The sequence below is a fragment of the Biomphalaria glabrata genome, chromosome 4 (genome assembly GCF_947242115.1).
Source record: "Biomphalaria glabrata chromosome 4, xgBioGlab47.1, whole genome shotgun sequence".
Taxonomy (NCBI): Eukaryota; Metazoa; Mollusca; class Gastropoda; family Planorbidae; genus Biomphalaria; species Biomphalaria glabrata.
The window spans coordinates 6300605-6320666 of NC_074714.1; the positions used below are offsets into that span (position 1 = coordinate 6300605).

The 20062-nt window shown below is 37.0% G+C and overlaps 1 protein-coding gene across 2 annotated transcripts in view; it reads left to right on the plus strand.

The window, feature by feature from the left end:
• Nucleotides 1–10952: 10952 nt before the first annotated feature.
• The window catches only part of LOC106056607 (visual pigment-like receptor peropsin), a 41073-nt gene continuing 31963 nt past the window's right edge, over nt 10953–20062 (plus strand). For both annotated transcript variants that reach the window (XM_056026566.1, XM_056026564.1), the window contains exon 1: nt 10953–11323. In XM_056026566.1, coding sequence (XP_055882541.1) covers nt 11017–11323 — 307 coding nt within the window. In that variant the 5' untranslated portion in view covers nt 10953–11016. The remainder of the gene's footprint in view (nt 11324–20062) is intronic.

A 20062-nucleotide genomic window follows, 5' to 3' on the forward strand; every position in this document is an offset into this window, starting at 1 on the left:
TTTATTTGCCCTGAGGACAGAGAGATTGTATACAGGAACTTTACAAATGGGAACATTAATCTACTTTTATTTTTTAATGCCAATGCTCGATAAAATTCTAAGTAGAAATAAGAAAAGGATGGGAAAAAAAAATAGAAATATTTTCCAACCATTTAATTGTAATGTCAGAGTAACCCAGACAAGAAAAATTGTTATTAAAAGTGTATTTCTACTCCCGTAAGACAAAACATGTAGGTTATATAACCAGTGTTACTAATCAGGATGGTTTTAATAGTTATGTGCTGTTTTTTTTCCCCACTGGTTTGAGAAGAAATATCAGTTTCTCAAACTGTCACTAAAGCTAAAACTACGACCCGCTCTATTGATATCATTGTTTCAAGATAGTTGTGGTTACAAGCAGGTATTTAAGGCATGGCAGCTGGGGGATTACCGCCTGATAAAAAGAAATATCCGAATTTCGACGGTTGGCAAAAGGACCACGAGACGCTTTTTGTTTACAACAAGGGGAGCAAGGGAAGGAAATGTACGCTAAGAGAACATCCCAAACTGAACGAGCCTTGAACTGGGGCACACATTCGCGTCTACAGAAAACTTAAGGAAATAGCACTTGTCAACGTAACAGGTGTCAACGACCATGGGGCAAACTAATGGACGTGCCTAAAATTAGATTTCCCTATTTCTGTATTCCTCCCCAATATATCTGACTGTTTATCTACTGTTTTAACACTTTCTCTCCTAATTGACAATGCCAACGTTGATTTGACTCCCATTAACCTAAATTGGTATTTGGATTTATAAACTTTAACTTGTGTTGTGTAAAAAGAGCATGCATTCTCCTATAATTCAATACCAACTATAACATTTTCTGATAACAAACAAAAAAGTTATTGAAGTTTAATCATAACAGGATAGTGAAATACAAATGAGCAAAACGAATAATACTATTAGCGCGTGAAAAATATTTACGGAGAGAAAGAGTTAAACCCATATTTCTTCTCATTCGATAATAGGCCTATATAGAGTAGAATAATAGAGGACTGAATGTTATTTTTAGAATGCAAGCTAGGTAGTATTTTTTTTTTAAAAAAAAAAAAGGTCATTAGATTAAGACTAGTTCAAACAGTGGCGCGCGCCTGTAACACGTGGAACTGAATCCAGTGACAGTAAGTTGGCTTAAGAAGCAAGAAAGTCAGACAAAGAGAAATAGAGATAGATAGATAGAGAGAGAGAGAGAGTGAGAGAGAGAGAGAGAGAGAGAGAGAGAGGTTTGGTTGGGAGAAATAAGGATTACGTGAGTGGACAAAAAAGAGAAAAAAAAAGAGACAGATGGAATAAGTGAAATAACTGGAGAAATAAAAGAAAAAAGAGAGAAATATAGAACTAAATTGGTTTGAGAGAAAGAAAGAGAGACTGCTTAAAAGAAAGAGAGAATGTATATATATATATATATATATATATATATATATATATATATATATATATATATATATATATATATATATATATATAAAGAGAGAGAAAGAGAGAGAAAGAAAGAGAGAGATGTAGAAGGAAACAGAGAGAAAGAAAGGAAAAGAAAGAGAAAAGGAAAGAAAAAAAGAGAGAGAGAAACAGAAAGAAAAAAAGAAAGAAAAGAGAGAAAAAGAGAGAACGAAAGAAAGAGAGTGAGAGACAGAAAGAAAGAAAAGAGAGAGGGAAAAAATAGAAAGAAAGAGAGAGAGAGATTAAAAAAGAGAAAGAAAGAGAAAGGTAGAGAAAAAAATTGAAAGGCAGAGAGAGAGAAAGAAAGAGAATGAGAAAGAAAGAGAGAGATAAAACTCACCAGAATGAGCGAAAAAAAAAAGTGACAAGACAGGATATAAAAAAAAAACAGTTGGAGCGAGAGGCATCGCCTCACAGAGCTCAACCTTGGCTGATGCCAGACATTCAAGTCTCACGCTTGCTACATTTGACCTGAACGACGTGAGGACACAGCGTACTCACTGTGACATATGTTTCATTCTGATCACGCATGTCGCAATGTATTTACTTCTAGGGATAGGATTTTCTACTCTGGAACTTCAAAATGTATCAATGATTTTGAATACACCCTGATCTGCTTGACATTTATCGTGGAGTTCATCAAATTGTTTTTGTTGCGCGATTACTTTTGTTTTATAAGAAAGTATGTGTTTATCTTTTCTTAAAGTGGAACCTTTGACCCATGACGTTCTGGGTATTTAAACTAATGATTTCTCACATATAAGGTAAACAGATTTCACCAGGTACAGTAGCGTTCCGTTCAGCACACATTTCAAAAGTGTAACAAACTTTGATTTTGTATGTGTTCGTTTTAAGAACTATGTTATGACTCTGTTGTATTGGTTTCTTTACAGAGATTATTTCAATGCGTTATTCAGACTTGGGCTTTTTAGTTGTCAAATGTTTTACATGTTTTGGGTGCTTTGCATGCTTCGGGTGTTTTACATGTTTCGCGTGTAACTACATATTCGAAGATAATTTCATCCTAGTCCAAACCTCACGCAGCGTGACGGCGGATGGTGGAGGGCAGGGTATGAACCCGGGACTATCGAGACAACAGTTCAGTGCGCATACCACACGACCAGGCAGCCTTCAATAAACTGGTGTCATAGAAAAGATTACGTTGCAGCTATAGGGAACTTTGGGCTTAGAGTGAAGTCTCATTTTTTAAGAGATTAAGATAAATTGTCAATTAAATTCCGATGCGCCGACTTAATGGATAGTTAGTAATCTGAGGCCCAAACTCTGACAGGCGGGTCGTATCCGGCCGTGACTCGGTGATCTCCGGCCCTGAAAGACTGCTGCGAGGTTTCAAAAGGACAATAACTCGTGCGTCGTCAACGTAAATACCCGAAATCCAAAAAATGTTGGATGATCTGATGTTTCGTAGGCTTGCAGTCTAGTTTCGAGGTGTGGCGGTGTTGTTCCCACAATTTTCTCCTGAAATCAACTGGCTTAATGAAACTTTTTGGTCAAAATTCGCCAAAAGATAATGGGAACAAGCAAAATAATAATAATAATTAAAAAAAAAGATTATCTAAGGTAAGAACTCCCAATTTACAGGCATATATCTCAAACACTGTACAATTTATTTTCCTTTTCTGTATAAAAGGAAATTGATTGATTTCCACTACTAAAATAACTAACTGGTTAACTTTTTAAAAATTGATTCATGTTTTGTTAGCGTCAACGAATCATGTTTGTAAAAATGTTTTACATGTTTCGGATGTTCATAATCGTACAAAGTTTCAACATGATCAATGAATGGGAAGTTGGAAAAACAGCAAGCTCAGAATGTGTATCAGACAGACAGACAGACAGACAGACAGTGCGTTGATATAAGCTTTGTAATAACAAGTAGAAAACAAATGATAACTTCAAGCCAATGTTAAACCCTAAATAAAAAAAAACAACATACACACCCACTTCAGCCCCAGGTCACTTCATGACTTGTATCTTCTGGTTGGATGGAGTGACTGTTCAAGTTAGTCATCTCTCTCTCTCTCTCTCTCTCCTTCTAGATGGTAATTGCATCGGACAGCGTTGGATTATCCAAGCTAGAACCCGAGTAGACCTTTCATAATACGTCAATACTGATTTGGTATCAAAGAATAGTTGCCTATAATCAAATGTAGCCCCAAAATAAAGAAAGTTAAAGGTTGTGTATAAACAACATTCTAATTCTAAAGATTTCTGAATACCATCGCAGTATATATATACATAGATAGATAGCTAGACACAAACAAACAGATAGATTGATAGATAAATAGATAGATAGAAAGACAGACAGATAGATAGATAGATAGATAGATAGATAGATAGATAGATAGATAGATAGATAGATAGATAGATAGACAGACAGATAGATAGATAGATAGATAGATAGATAGATAGATAGATAGATAGATAGATAGATAGATAGATAGATAGATAGATAGATAGATAGATAGATAGATCAACAGACAGATAAACCGACAGACAGACAGGCAACCGTCTCTCAGTTTGCCTGTGGTTGAGAGTATTGCGGAATAGGTCTCTTCACCCTGCGACAGAAATCAATGTTTATAAAACAAGGGTTCTCACCACGCTTTTGTATGGCCCCGAGACCTAGGTGCTCATTGAAAGCATTTAAGGCTCCACGAACGCTTCCATCATAGCTGCTTTCTCTCACTGGCATAGAGGAAAGTACCTGGCAGCTGATGGCCTCTGAAAGAGACAAATAGAGAGCTCTCACAAAGATGCGGGACACACAATGACAACAACTTTCCCAAAGGAAAGCCCTTATTGAAGACGGAAAGAAAACTAAATAGACCGCCTGCGGACAACGGCTTTGTCTGCGCGAGATGCGAAAAAATATACAGGTATCAACTGGGTTTGCGAAGTCAAGTGAAACACTGCCCTCATTCTTAATCCTCATCTTATAATACAGACGTTACTTAAAAAAAAAAGATGATTACGTCCTACGCGTCATGCATTCAGTCAAGCATATTAACCAATGACTTAAATTCTGTCAAGTCACTGGTTTTCCTGGCTAGCTCAGGCAACCCATTCCATGCTCTAATAGCACTAGGGAAGAAGGAGCATCTGTACAAATTTGTCCTAGCATATGGGACGAGGAGTGTGCCTTTATCTTTGTGTCTTTCAGAGTATTTTATTAAATTTTGTTTTTGTATTTGAAGATTTTGGTTCAGTGTTTTATGTATAATCGCTACTTTACTTTTGAGTCTTCTGTCCTGAAGGCTTTCTAAATTTAGTGATTTTACTAAAGGTGTTACTCTAGTCAAATGTGAGTATTCGTTTTTTATGAATCTCACTGATCTATTTTGTGTCTGTTCCAGTTTCTCAATGTTTTCTTGAGTTGAGGGGTCCCAAACAGAGGATGCATATTCCATTATTGGCCTAACCAATGTTAAATAGCATTTTAATTTTATGTTTTTATTTGATTTATAAAATTTCTTTTAATAAACCCTTATGCTTTGTTTGATTGTTTCATCGTTTCATCACTATGTGGATTCCATGACAGTTTTCATTTATTATAACACCAAAGTATTTTGCGTTTTTAGCTTGTGTTACTGGTTTACCATGAAAAACATAAGTGGAATTAATTTGTTTTAATTTTTTGTTACTCTTAACAACTGACATTTTTCTGGTGGAAAGACATGCTCCATTTTGATTCCCATTTTTATAATTCATCTAATTCTCTTTGTAAAATTTCTGTGTCTTGTGTTGTTTTTATTGTTCTATATATATTATGCAATCGTTTGCAAATAATCTGACTTTTGTTCCTGAACTAATGCAATTTGGTAAATCATTTATGTAAATTAAAAATAGTAGTGGACATAGGACTGTTCCTTGAGGTTTACTGTTATCGGTGTTGATTTAGAGCCATTTATTATTACAGTTTGTTCTCTGCCTATCAGAAATTGTCTAATCCACAGATGCAATGGACCATCAATGCCAAAATATTTTAATTTTTTAAGAAAACTATGGTGGGGAACTTTGTCAAAAGCATTTTAAAAATCTAATAAGATAGCATCTATTTGCTCACTATTATCTAAACTTTTTGAAAAATCATCAATTAGTCCTATTAGTTGTGTTTCACATGATCTATATTTCCTAAAGCCATGTTGGTATGGAGTAAGGATATTATGTTTGTTTATGTGGACGATTTTGCAATGACATTTATTGTTCTATGATTTTACATGTGATGCTGGTAAGTGATACTGGTCTGTAGTTTTCTGGGTCAGATTTTTCTCCTTTTTTAAATGAGCGTCCTTAAACTAAAAAACTAATAATTAACCAAATTAAATAATTATTTTTTTCGACTCTTTGATCGACTCTCTGCACTAGAAGTTTATCTTTTTTCATTTCTTCCTAGGATGATACATATTAATTTTCTTAGCACACGTTTTGGCTGTTTCCTCGTTACAAAATATTATCTCCCTTTCCTGCTGACATGTTTTTAAAAGGAAAAAGAAACATCCCAACGAGGAAACAAACTTATGAATGAAATAAAGTTCATAAACAGGGGGAAAAAAAGTACGTAGATCTATAAATATCTAATCTTGTTGCTCCATCTGCAGCTGAGGCAGTTGATAAATAGAGAATTGGGTTGTAATACCGGTACCCCCTTCATATTTCATTACTAGATCTAGAAGTAGCGCTTGAGTCAAGCAAGTTTCACTTCCGGTGTTGGCCCAATCAAAAATGTGTGTATGCGTGCAGTAGTCCTACCAGAGGCAGCCTCAGCAGTTCGTGGCATCTCCTTATCGCCCCCCCCAACTAATGCGCGGGGCCGCTGCGGTTGCCCCACTGGTCACCCCATAAGGCCACCTCGGAGTCTCAATAGTGCTGTTCAAACGGTTAGACAAATCTTTTTCTATCAGGTCCTCGTTGATATACTGTTGTTGTTGGGTTGTAAGTTGTAGCGCCAGACAGTTAGTCCAACTAAAACCGTTTTAGGCGTGCTATTTTCTCAATGCAGAACCTATTCCAACGATTGGCCTTTAGATCTAGACTTTGAAGATGGTGCGCAAAATATTCCTGAATTTTGATTTATTAAACTCTTCACCGAATAGGGCCTACATGCGGAAATACCCGAAGATGCAAGGTTTGTTCAAGATAAACATTTTCTCGTTCTCCAGCCAAATTTAAATTTCTTTCTTTTTACATTTTTACAAATTATAACGGTGAAACTAGAGCTAGTCATTCATTTGCCAAGGATACACATCAACATTCAATTTTTTTGGAAAATCGTTAAAGCCGTTTTTTGAGAATCGCGTCCACCCACCGTAATGTCGACCCTGTGAAGATACTGGACCTTGCCGGGATGCGGTGTTTTCTGCGGGGTTTACTTTGTGATGGGGCAAATAAATTGTGAATATGTAATATTTACAACAGATTTTTCTTGAATTAATAAATTTTTAATATTTTTACTATCTTAACTGCGAATGGACCTTGTTTTTTTGGTGACTTGGCTGTATAAAATGTAGCTCTTGCGATATGAAGGGGAATAACCCTTGAGGGATTATGGGCACGACATGTCCTAAATTGTGCCGATTTGCCAAAAACCCAAAATATCAAATATATCCACCCCGAAAGTGTGACTTGTATATAAGTATTGTAATAAACTTAATTAAAAACAATACCTCTATTTAATTCTTCGTGGAAGTTAAAATCTCCTGATGTGGGTGGGTGTTGCTGAAGGTCTTTGACTTATAGCACCAGATTGCTAGAAAACGACTAAATCAAGGTAGGCGTATACTATTCTTAATAAAAGCTTGAAATAATAAACTTCTCGTTTAAAACAATGTAGACAAGTTTAACTTATGAGGAAATGAAATAAACTGAGAGTTAAATCGAACTTAAAAGCACGTCTTTACAGCCTGACATCCTGGAGTCTCTTGTTCTTAACATCTTATCTTATCTTATATAATACAGACGTTACTTCAAAAAAGAAGATGATTACGTCCTACGCGTCATGCATTTAGTCATAGATTATGACACAGCCGTTAATCTTGCATTATTTTAAAAGAACTAACAATTAATACTCCCTGTGATCAAAATGAACTTGAAAACCCACATATACTAACACACAAACACACACACACCATAAAAGTGGGCCCAAAAACCTGGATACGGATCTTGAAAACGGCTCTATTTTTCTTCAGATCTGACAGCATATCGTTGTGAAAAGAATGTTCCATTTATTAATCTAACATTCATGAGTTATAAGTGGAAACTATCGAGCTGTATAAAGTTCTTTAAAGGTGGTATTGTCTTTAAAAAAAAAGTAATTGTATGTTTTTCTTGTGAATACAGCTTTTAATTCCAGTGTAAACATAAATAGAAACAGACGTGTAATTATAAGATGTTTAACTAATAGAACTACAAGTCACTTCTACTCTACACTTAACACACGTCCTTGTTGTTTATCAGTCTCTAGAGGCGGCCTCATGACCCTCTAGGCCCTAGGCGATTGTCATATTTTGGCAACGAATATTTGTACCATGGGCTGAAGATAAAAGATTTTCTTTACCGCGGGGCCCCCATAAGACATCACCTAGCGCAGTTACTCTTAGCCGGACTTGTTTTTTCTCAATTCAGAGAATGAGTTATTATAATTTTTGTAACAATCGGAATAATGAACTTCCTGCTAATTCCTCTCTTGGCAATGCTTTTTTTTTCAATAACTCAATAACAATAAATATGCTTTCAGATCTGTTTTTGTCCATAATATTAAAAAAAAAAAATCCTAATGCTCTCCCTTTCATCATCCTAAGCCTTGTATGATATGGATTGTAATCCTTGGAAGTTGTAAGAGAGTTATTTCCCTTTACCTCACCATGCTTACACAAGTGTCCCCTTGAGGCTGATCTTTATAAAGGGTTGGTTGCTAGACTTCATATTTGAGACCTAAAGAAAATCCACTGCCTAAGACAGACATACACTGCGAAATGAGAATCTAAATCGACCGCTTGCGGACAATGGTTATCTCTGCGCCGGATGTAGCAAAATTTGTAGGTGGCAGGTGTGGCTGCGTAGCCACTTCTCATTAATCTATGACTAATAAAAAAGCCTTATATACAAACATATATGTTCTACGACTGAGGAAGGCCAATGATTATATATATTGTTATAACTCTAGTGGCGGACTGAAAGGGTTAATGTTTGTGCGGCCTACTGACACACATGATTCAGGCCAATCACACAGATCAAGGGCTGTTGAACAAGGAGCATTACTGCTAGTGCACGCAATATGACCAATGTTATGGTCATGTGACCAGAAAGCCTTTACAGACGAGAGACAGTGTGTTAGAAAGGACAGTAGAGTCCAGGACAGCGAGGCAGTAAGGACAGTGTGCTACGAAGTGAGTCCTCGAAAATGTAGCTGTACGAGCTAGAGAGACTTGTAGTGATTAGTTAGGCAGTTCTGTAGTGTAGCAAAGCATCTGAAGTTAGTGTAGCCAATTGTGTTTATTGGCTGTTGTTGATGTAATTGTAAATAAACCGCCACCTTGTTTATTGAAGCTCTTGTTGTCAAGTTGATGTTTTAGATGTGCTGTGTTGTTGGGCAGTGTTTGCAGATGGCCCGATAGAGAAGATCGTAACACTATTTATATAAATATATATCCACTTCAGGATTATCATGAAAGCGCTACTAGACGTCACTCATAACTTACTCATAAAACTAATAAAATCCTGATCACCAAATCATAAATTATACAAGTCTTATATCTATGACAAAACATTTCCTGACCTTTTTTTTTTTCCTTCTTTATAGTTCTAGTCAAACGCTATTATCAAATCGTATTGATTTTGTTTCTTGAACTGCTCTGTATGTCTCACAGCGGACATCTCCAGGTCTGGAACTAACTGATAACCCCAAAACACACTTTAAAAAACAACAACTGAATACCTTACAAAATGTGTTTTATCCACAGATTTTGTAATTCAGTTTAAAACAAATAATGTGGTTTTAACATTTCTCTTCGATACTGCTTCTACGGGTTTATTATTTGTTTATTTGTATTAAATTTTAAATATTTATAAAAACCTTCCTATATCTAAATCAATAAAAATAAATAAGTTATATTAAAATAGCGCAATTTCCGCAGCATTCAATAAGCATTCTGTCAACTTCTTAAACATATTCATACAGATGCCATAAACCGATTTTTCAGCTCAATAAATCTAAAAGGAATAAACAATGGTCTTCTAAAATATTTAGTCTAACTAGCAAGTCAATATTAACATTCTTGGATAAATTTCGAATCATAGCAGAGACCTGTGCGAGGCTCCCACCAATCACGCGGCTGCCTAGTTTGCCTATACCTAAGACCGGCCCTGTATCTCCCAGTTTCTATCGAAACTCAGCTATGGGACAGACAAGAGTCACCTCTTTCTGGCAGGACTACAAACAAAGCGAATCTTGTAAATGAGATAACAGGGTGAAGTCTGAAATTCAAAGGTTCTGTAAAGTCGTGGTACTGCTAATGTAAGGTCTTGAGAATCTGTTCTCAACATTAATCTAATGTTTCGTTGGCTTAATTTTAGGGAGGTCTAATTGTCGCTTGGTCGTTTGTTCAAACATAAAACTTTCTTTTTAAGTTTCTCTGACAAAGGTCCCTAGCAGTGCTTAGTACATTACACGTTTTTCGACGTAAGGCAAAAAAAAAAAAACAACAACAACAAGACCAACCTAATTTGCTTATGATTCATTCATCTTACAAACAAATCACAACAAATTAAAACGAACTAGAGACTTATTGCATTTTTTTCCTAAGGTTTTAAATAATTGCCACCTGTGTTCGCATGAAGTTTGCTACAGAGTACTGTAAACAGTACAAGCTTACATATACATTGTATTCTATAAAATTCAAGTTTCTAAACAAAAGATCAGAGAACGAGTAGGAAATAATTCATTTCTTAAAGGATTTTGAACGTTCGTTTTAAATATGTCTATTGAGGAGATAAGTTAGTTTCAGGGTCCACAGATCAGTGTGTTCAGTTCATAAGTTTGAAGCGTAATGTCAAGTCAACTTTTTAAAATTATAATTTGGATTATAATGCGTATTATTGCTTGATTTAAAGTGCTTGTTCAATCTTTTCACGATTTCTACTTGAGGATTAAAAATATTTTCATTCGTTAAGTGGTATTCTAGTATGTCTTAACCTAGACGAATATCTTCTGCAGACATAGGACTTTGGCGTCATCAGAACATACAATTTTGAAAATATAAAAATGTTTTAACCACACCATTCCATTGTAAAGAAAACGCCAATCTCGACAAACAAAATCTGAAAAGGAAATGTCCATTGGAATCTAGAGAAAATGCCATTTTATGAACATGTTTTGTTTTTCTTAATCCTGGCTTTATCTGCTAAGTTTAATAATGCCATTTTACTCATTTCGTTTATTTCAGGCATTTATTATAATGAAGCCTTCTTAAAGCCCATTACCATTTTGTGACCGCAAACTGCCCCCTGTTCATAATGACCTTGCTGCAGTCGTCAAAGGCCGCTGGAGGGCCGAGGTCAGTGCTTACAGATGCAACAACCATAGGTAGTGTGGTCACGACCGACATGCTAGCAGACAACGCCACAGAGGGCAGGCACTTCATCCCCCTGAGCGATGCTGGGTTTACTTTCATTGCCTGCATGCTTGGGTTCACCTTCGTGGTCGGCTCCTTCAGCAACGGTCTCTGCCTGTTTGTCTTCATCAGAAACCGGCGCCTGAGGTCCCCGACGAATGTGTTTGTAATGGCCTTGAACTTGGTGGACTTTCTAATGTGTTTTACAGGTCAGTGCATCGTACTAATTAACTCTTTCTCTCCTAATTAACGATACCATCGTTGAATGTACCCAATTAAACTAAATGAATTTATGATTTTATTAACATGATTTTTTGTGTTTTATAAAAAGAGCATGCATTCTCCTATAATTCTATACCAAAAGTAACGTTTTCTGATTACAAACAAAGATGTTACTGACGTTTTATCATAACAGGGTAGAATTTACAAGAAAAAGAACAATTCTATCAGAGCGTGGAAAATAATTACGGAGATAAAGAGTTAAACTCTTGACTTAAAATGTTAACTTATAAAGCTTCAGACGTTACTCCAGAACTGAAGATCATTACGTCCTAGCGGAAATGGTGCTACAGCCCAGGGAACTCCACAAGAAAGGGCCCCCCCAAACAGAGAAAAAAAATCTTGTTATTCTTGTTTCGACGTGTCAGCAACTTACGTTTTTGCTGTCGGTCTTCGTTTTCGTATTTTTACCGACAATACTTGAAATCTTTCAGTTGGCAACACTGTCGTGGTTAAAAAGTATCCGCGTCTAGTGTACTCGTAGTTTGTAATATACTCCGGATTTATTCCATTGCGCCAAACCTAAAAAAAAATAGTTATTTGGTTACTAAAATATGCATATTAAATAATGTTATTTGTTTTAAACGAAGGATAAAAAGTTTAATTTTCAAGTTGTTATGAAAATTATATTCTGTATCGGTTGTCGTTCTTATGTTTACATGTACTTTTAACTCGTCCGTACTCTCTTTCTTGTTATAATAAGGTTCCTAAAAAAATCTGCCGCAGGTTCTGACAGGGTGTAGCACTGGTTACTGCAAATTGCCTTAGGGTCGCCAGCTCCTGATTTTTACTCAGGGTTGACTCCCGAAGCCTTTCCCATGATTGATTCAGAGTTTTCCTTCTCTTAGGTGGGTAGCCGCCATGGCTAACGAGCCCCTCCTGCCCGAAGCTTACTGGTTAAGGCGCCAGTTACTCGCCTTTGTCCCTTCTGCTGTTAGTGAGAACAATTCCGCCGGACATGTGATGGCCAGGAGTTGGACTGGTTGTCAGAGGCTATTTGAGACGCATTCCATTAGGAAGCATTTTATAGGTAGTGGAGTGCTTACATCCATTACCACTTCCGGCAAATACAACCTATATTATAATTAATTCCTATTGTGATCATCTGTTTCACATTACAGTTCCAACCAATGCGCCTTTAGCTGCTCGCTATGCGACCTTCGCCTTCATCTGTCCCATTGTCTTTTGCACCATTTTAGGCACCACAAGTGGACCATCTCTCTTCAGTACTCTCTGTCTTCTGCCAGGATAGTCTCTTTCATTGACAGGCCTCTCCTTTCTTTCGTGGTTCTGTTCCCTGCGGAAAGATCTCTGCGAACCTCTGGATCTTGTGATAGAGCTGTACATTTTTACGTGTTTGTTGTCTTGGTCAGATTAGGGTCCCATTGCCTTGTGATTCCTTTTTTGGATTTCCTCATTTGTGATGTAGTCAGACTCGCTATCCTTCTGTAGCATCTCGACTTCATGGCTAGTACGCACTAGCTTCCGCAAAGACATACATGAGATATTCTACAGCTTTTAATTCTTCAGAGCTATGTAAATAAATTAAGCAGAATCTTCCATACTTGTTATGGTTGTGCAACTTTATACATTTCTTTTCTTTGTCGTGATATTGTAAAATAAATAGCTAAATGTATTTCGAAATTTTGTTCTGAGCAATTCTTTATTTTGTGAGTTATAGATTTCTGATGGGGAAAAATATTTAAAAAACAACAACAACAAAAAAACAACACAGATGAACTGAATGCTCTTAGATCGATAAACAAAATGTTTCTCTTAATGATGCCCAGCTACGTCCAGAAACTAATGTCAGAAATTATCTTGACCTACATTTACTTGTCTTAGTTTCGTTCATTTAGTTCGACATCATACGGTCCACGCACCATAAAGTGCTCAATCAAACAAGAATTGCCTCCCTTGTTTTCAATTATTATTCTATTTTTAAACAAGTTTGGTTTGTTAAGTTTTTACTCGGAATTGATTGTTGATAGAGCTCTAATAGAACTACATATACATACACAGAATTTTCTACGATCCTGCCCCACTCTCTGATAGCTCAAAGTTAAAACGTACACATTTCGAAACAATTCAACACAGTTTAGATTTGGGCCTTCTCCGTTAGCGTATTGTTTAACTCTCAGCTTCCAATGCCGGGGGGATCTCAACTCTACTACAAAACACTTTTAATTTATTTAAACTGTTTTTACGCATTCGACCTTTTCCTTATAAGACGCGAATCCGTTTTAAAACAAACAAATAAGATAACTTTTAAGCAAGTAACAAGGCTCACTTTTGAAGGATTTACAGTATTTACTTGATGATTCTGTTCATCCCTGGATTACGTAAATTTAAAATAAATTTGAGTTGATCTGCGCCTTCTCTTCGTCGTGTCATATCGCAGACAGAAGGAAACACTTATGTACACTGGGAGGGACACTATGTACACTGGGAGGAGGGACACTAAAGTACACTATGAGGAGGAGGAACACTTATGTACTCTGCGAGGGACACTAATGTACATTGGGAAGAGGAGGAACACTTATGTTCTCTGCGAGGGACATCTATGTGCACTACGAGGAGGAGGAACACTTATGTTCTCTGCGAGGGACACCTATGTGCACTACGAGGAGGAGGAACACTTATGTTCTCTGCGAGGGACACCTATGTGCACTACGAGGAGGAGGAACACTTATGTTCTCTGCGAGGGACACCTATGTGCACTACGAGGAGGAGGAACACTTATGTTCTCTGAGAGGGACACCTATGTGCACTACGAAGAGGAGGAACACTTATGTTCTCTGAGAGGGACACCTATGTGCACTACGAGGAGGAGGAACACTTATGTTCTCTGAGAGGGACACCTATGTGCACTACGAGGAGGAGGAACACTTATGTTCTCTGAGAGTGACACCTATGTGCACTACGAGGAGGAGGAACACTTATGTTCTCTGAGAGGGACACCTATGTGCACTACGAGGAGGAGGAACACTTATGTTCTCTGAGAGGGACACCTATGTGAACTACGAGGAGGAGGAACACTTATGCGAGGGACACCTATGTGCACTATGAGGAGGAGGACAGTGTGAGAAACACTTCAGAACACATTGAGTGACAGTTGTGTACATGTCAGTGACTCAAATGTCACTTGTGTTTCGCTTGTACTTCAACACCCACGCACTATGTCTTACATTCACAAACTTGTACACACCACCATATGGTAGAAAAGTATTGCTGTTCCAGTTTAAAGATTCTACTTTCATTTCTTCATTTCTATTCTGTCTTTACACAAGGCAACCCATTGCCCAAATGAAATAGAATCAATAATGGCTTGTAGCTATAATTTTTTGTGAGTCATTTATATATTTTCTTTTTAAGCTCTTTGTTGTGTGAAATCCGTCAAGAAGTTTCTTTTTTACTACTTAAAAAATACTAAACAAAATTTGAAATCAGATTTCATTTATGTTTCTACAATTTTTTTTTTCTAGACCTAATCTTATAAGAGTTCTCTTATTCGATTGAAAAAGTGCAACGCTATTCATGTGTTTTATAGATACTTTTTAATACAGGAGGAAAAATTAGAAATGCTTCTCTTGGAGAAAAAAATCAACTCCTATTTCTATGATATTGAGCTTTGTTTCTCTTCGATCCCCAATGTCAGCCCACTCTTTCGTCATGGCTGGAAATTTGAATAATTTTTTTTGGTAACATATCGAGTGGAAATTTCGTACATGATAATTTTAAAATCCAAAACTGGCATGACAAAAAAAAAAACACAAATATTCTTGTTTTTAAGTAACCTAGTCTAATGAGCATAACTTGTATGGATCATTCGCAGACTTTTCTGTTAAGTTGCGATTCATGTGATCAAGGACTGCTATTGTTAATCCAAGTCCATCCTTACAATGTACTTTTATGTAATCACTCGGTCTGTCTGGGACACATTCTGTACACATTCTTTCTCCAGCTTCCCATTCTCGGATCAAGTTGAAACTTTGAACAATAATCCAATGTCGAAGACAATACATTAATTAATCAAAAAAATGTAGCCGATTAGCTAATTAATTAGTGGTAATTAACCAATGTTGTTTTATTTAGAAAAGGGAGATAAATCTCGCAGTATTGAGATATAAGACTGAATGTTTTATTCCCTTGTTAAAGCTTTGATTTAAAAAAAAAAAGTATTTAGAAAAATATACATTGCTCGTTTCGTTCTTTAGAAGGACATGACCTCTCTACCTAACTCGTTTCATTTTAATAAGGTCATCCAGGGCCAGTAGGTCACAGAGTTGTTTTATGACCGAGTTTTAAACACGAGGTTGGAGTTTGTCAGTGGCATATGGCACATCCGGCCGTTGTAGGTCATGGCGTGCCCACATTCAGAGCAAATGATTCCTACAACTCTTTACAGTTACTTTGGATGGAAAACATTTCATTGATGGTAAACTCCCCCTCCACCTATTTTCCCATAGTTCAATATATAGTTACAGCGATAAAAAGTAGGTCTTATGTTAATGTTAACCCACAAAACTCCAGGCGGCCAATGGGTTTGGTTACATTGTGAAAAAATCTTTTTTGAGCTTTCCTGTCATTTGGTCATACTCGAAGTTGATTTGATGTTGACACAACATAAGTTACCTTCCCCTTCACGTGACGCTTAGCCTGTTAAACCGTTGGGCCACCACACATGATCTGATGAACGTCTTTCTCCATTTCTCTCCATTACTCTGTCTTTTGCCTTGGATAGAATCTCTAACAATGACATGTATGCTGTCTCCCTATCGCTTTTACCACTTTTTCATTTTCCTGGTCCTGTTCCGCGAAGGAAGGTCTTTGCGAGCCCTGATGTGATATGGCCATAAAGATTCAGTTTGCGCTATCTGGCACTTGTTAGCAGGTCGCCATGGGGCCCACTCGCCGCTGTGATCCTGTTTCTAATCTCTACGTTAGCGATGTGGTCTTTATATGTGATACCTGGGATCCTTCTATAACATCGAGGTAGATTCTATAATACCTTGAGAAACGACATGGTAGCTTTACTGTTTATGTAGGATCAATTTGACTTTCAATTTCGTTCCTATTACATGTTGCAAAATTGATAATGAGTATGATTTCACTTTAAGGGACTTAAATAAGATAAGTAGTGTCTGTCTGTTTCAGAGTATTTGTTACTCATTCTACTAGTCCCATTTCTGGAATTAGGTTTAGTATTTCATGAGTTTCGGGCGTTTCTTCAGAGAAGAAACTTTAACGTGACAAGGCAGCCACTGGTTTACTTTAACGTGACAAGGCAGCCACTGGTTTACTTTAACGTGACAAGGCAGCCACTGGTTTACTTTAACGTGACAAGGCAGCCACTGGTTTACTTTAACGTGACAAGGCAGCCACTGGTTTACTTTAACGTGACAAGGCAGCCACTGGTTTACTTTAACGCCAAACTAAAGTTGTAAATTTCTACGTTTTTATCATTTGTGTTGGAACCAAGCCCAATTTTTTTTTAAAGTTATATTTAAGTATTATCTTGCGCTGTCTTAATACGCTCTGTTCTGTCATCATCCATCCTCGTTCCTCATTGAACAGTGGACCTGAGTCAAAAAAAAAATAATGCTTCTGTTTACGTTATCTTTGATAGTCCTTTAAAGGCTTTCCAGATTTCATGTCCTGAATCAAATGTCCCTAAGGTCCGAGAACGTCCCGTTCCCTATTATGGACCTCTTGATGAAGGAAAGGCTTTTACCCATGGCCAGGATGAGAAATCGGCCGGCTTCTTCTAGTACACTGCGCCACCATGTTCTTTCTCGTCTTCGTCTACGTCTTGTGCCCTGGGGGGGGGGTCCACTCTAAGGCCTGCCTAGCTCAGTTGTTGTCATCTTTTCTTAGGAGAAATTGACTTTAATGTCTGTATCTAGGTAAAAACTGAGTTTAGATTTATAGTGATTCATGTGTACTGTCAGCCATCTACTTATTTACATGATCTTGGATTCTTTTAGAAAGTGGACCATACATTCTAAACCATTTGAGTATAGATAGATCAATAGGAACGTTAATAAGTATTTCAAAATGTTAATAAATTGAACTCTGCCCTATAGATTGCAAGGTCTGAAAGAGGAACGTACACAAACATAAAATAAAGTGTCAACAATCCTATCACTTCCAGATTCTTTCTTTGATTGAAAAATTAGTTAAAGGTTTCTTGATATTTTTATAAACTATATTGTTAGGCCCCTGTTTTCAAGTTGTTTAAATTCTATCTGGAAAATCTTTGCAGCTCAACTCTCAGAACACAAAAATACAAAACTATTTGTAAGCTTAACTTAGCATTCTGATTAAAAGCACGACATTTACCAAAAGGAAAGGATACATCGATGAAATAATGGGAAAAAAAATGTCACGTGATAACCATTGTTAGTTTAAATTAGGTCGTCAGTTGTATAGAAGAGATAGTGAAACATGTGGGTCAATGTTGTTTGCTTACGATTGCTTAATGAAATCAGGAATGTCTACATAATAGACAAAAAAAATCAATACAATACATCCTGTAAGACATAAATAAGCGTTCCTTAAAATTCGCTGTGACTCTTGAAAAGTCTACGTTAAACTTATACAGAAATAATGAACATCTTTCTTGCTGAGCAATACGGCAAGAAATAAGCAAACATTTTTCTGTTACATTCAAATCTCCGAGATTTCTGCCCGTGTTTATTTCAAGGTCTGCACAATTACCGTCTGGAGTCGATAAGAAATTTGAGACGACCTAGTGAGGATCAAATAGAGTAAAACCAAAAAAAAAAAATTCAAATATTGGATAAAAAGCTGTAGGGGATAAAGGATATAATTACATACATACACTGGAGATGTTCAGAAAATGGAGTTGTTGTATTTTTTGGTGCATCCGGGGTCCCGGGTTCGAATCCTGGTGAAGACTGGGATTTTCAACTTTAAAATTTTTCGGCGCCTCTCTGAGTTCATTCAGCTCTAATGGGTACCTGACATTAGTTGAGGAAAAGTAAAGGTTGGTCGTTGTGCTGGCTACATGACACCCTCGTTAACCGTAGGCCACAAAAACAAATGAACTTTACATCATCTGCCCTATAGACCACAAGGTTTGAAAGGGGAACTAGTTAGGCCGGGTTCACATCTAATTTTACATTCAGTTTCACCTATCCTTTGATCTGCTGGACCGTTGGGGCACTACACAAGATCTGTTAACCTTCTTTCTCCATTCTTATCTCTCGTCTTAGATATAATTTCATTCGGATGTTCTTTCTGAAAATATTGAAGCCTGCCTGGGTGGACCACTTCGGGGAGCCGATTTTGAGTTTGTGTTTCCACACAAACTGTCTTTTGTAACCTTGTTTTTTCTTATCATCGTGGAAATCGAATTAAAAAATAAGTGTAGAAAGAAGAGCAGGTTACTGTGAATAACCTCTAGTGCGAAAATTCTCCTATGTAAGTGAATTTATTCTTTGTCCAATATACATGTAAAGTACATTTTTAACACAAAGAGATACACTAAATAATGTTTCATGTATTGATCTTAGTGTAGCCCTATGTGATAGGCTATTAAGGAAAAATCTAGTTACCCTTTTTAAACCAATGTCTTGCTTCTGACCAGGTCCGCCTTTACTAAAGTCGTTTGTAAATATAACTGTTGGTGACCTGACCTACCTTTATTTATAAGATCCGGCTCTGTAGCTATGCATGTTGTTGCGTTGTTCAGGATGGAGCCCCACCACAAATCGTTTAATTTCAATCTTCGATGCACAAACACATTCTTCTGACGTCTATTAATAAGCTAATTAAAAGAAAATGCTCCTTTTAAGGGGAAAAAACTCAAAATCACCGCTGTATATCTCAATAGTGTAGGAATATAGCTCTTTTTCTATATAAAACTAAATTATTAATCATAATTAACTGATTAAATAGCTGGTTACTTTTTTGATTGATATTGTCATCAGCTATGAATAATTAGTTAAAATTTCAACTTGATCCAAGAATAGGAAGTGATAGAAAAAACTTGTACAAAAAGTAATAATCGGAATGACTCTATATATACAGTCACATCTCTCAATAACTAGCATTTATTTCCTTTAGTCGATACGAAACAAAATGATAAATTATCAATAATTTATTTACTTATTGGATTTTTTTTTTGATTAAGTGACTGTGTGAGAAATATATATATATATAGTTCGTCCATCGTGGTTCGATGATGACCACTTTGTCATCCAGGGGGCTGAGGGCTTTGCACTGGGGTTTTATGCCTCCTCATGTGGCTGTGAGACCTATGTGAGCCCGGAATGTTCGGCCGCACACTGGGCAGGTTATTCCAGCTGGAGCTAGTGTCGTTTGTCTTGCTTTTCTTTTCTGGCGTTTTTCTTCTGCCTGCGTTGTTCTTTTTTCCTCAGCAACCTGTGCGCCAGTTTTCACAGCGTGACGCCATGATGCTCTGTCGTGTGCCTCTGTCTCCCAGGTGCCAGGGTCTATGCTGAACGCCTTCAGAGAAGCTTTGAGGGTGTCCCTGAAGCGCTTTCTTTGCCCACCTTGCGAGCGCTTTCCTTCGCTTAGTTGGCCATACAAGAGTCGTTTTGGGATGCGGTGGTCTTCCATTCTGTAGACGTGACCTGCCCATCGCAGCTGGGACTGCATCAGGATTGTGTGGATGCTTTGCC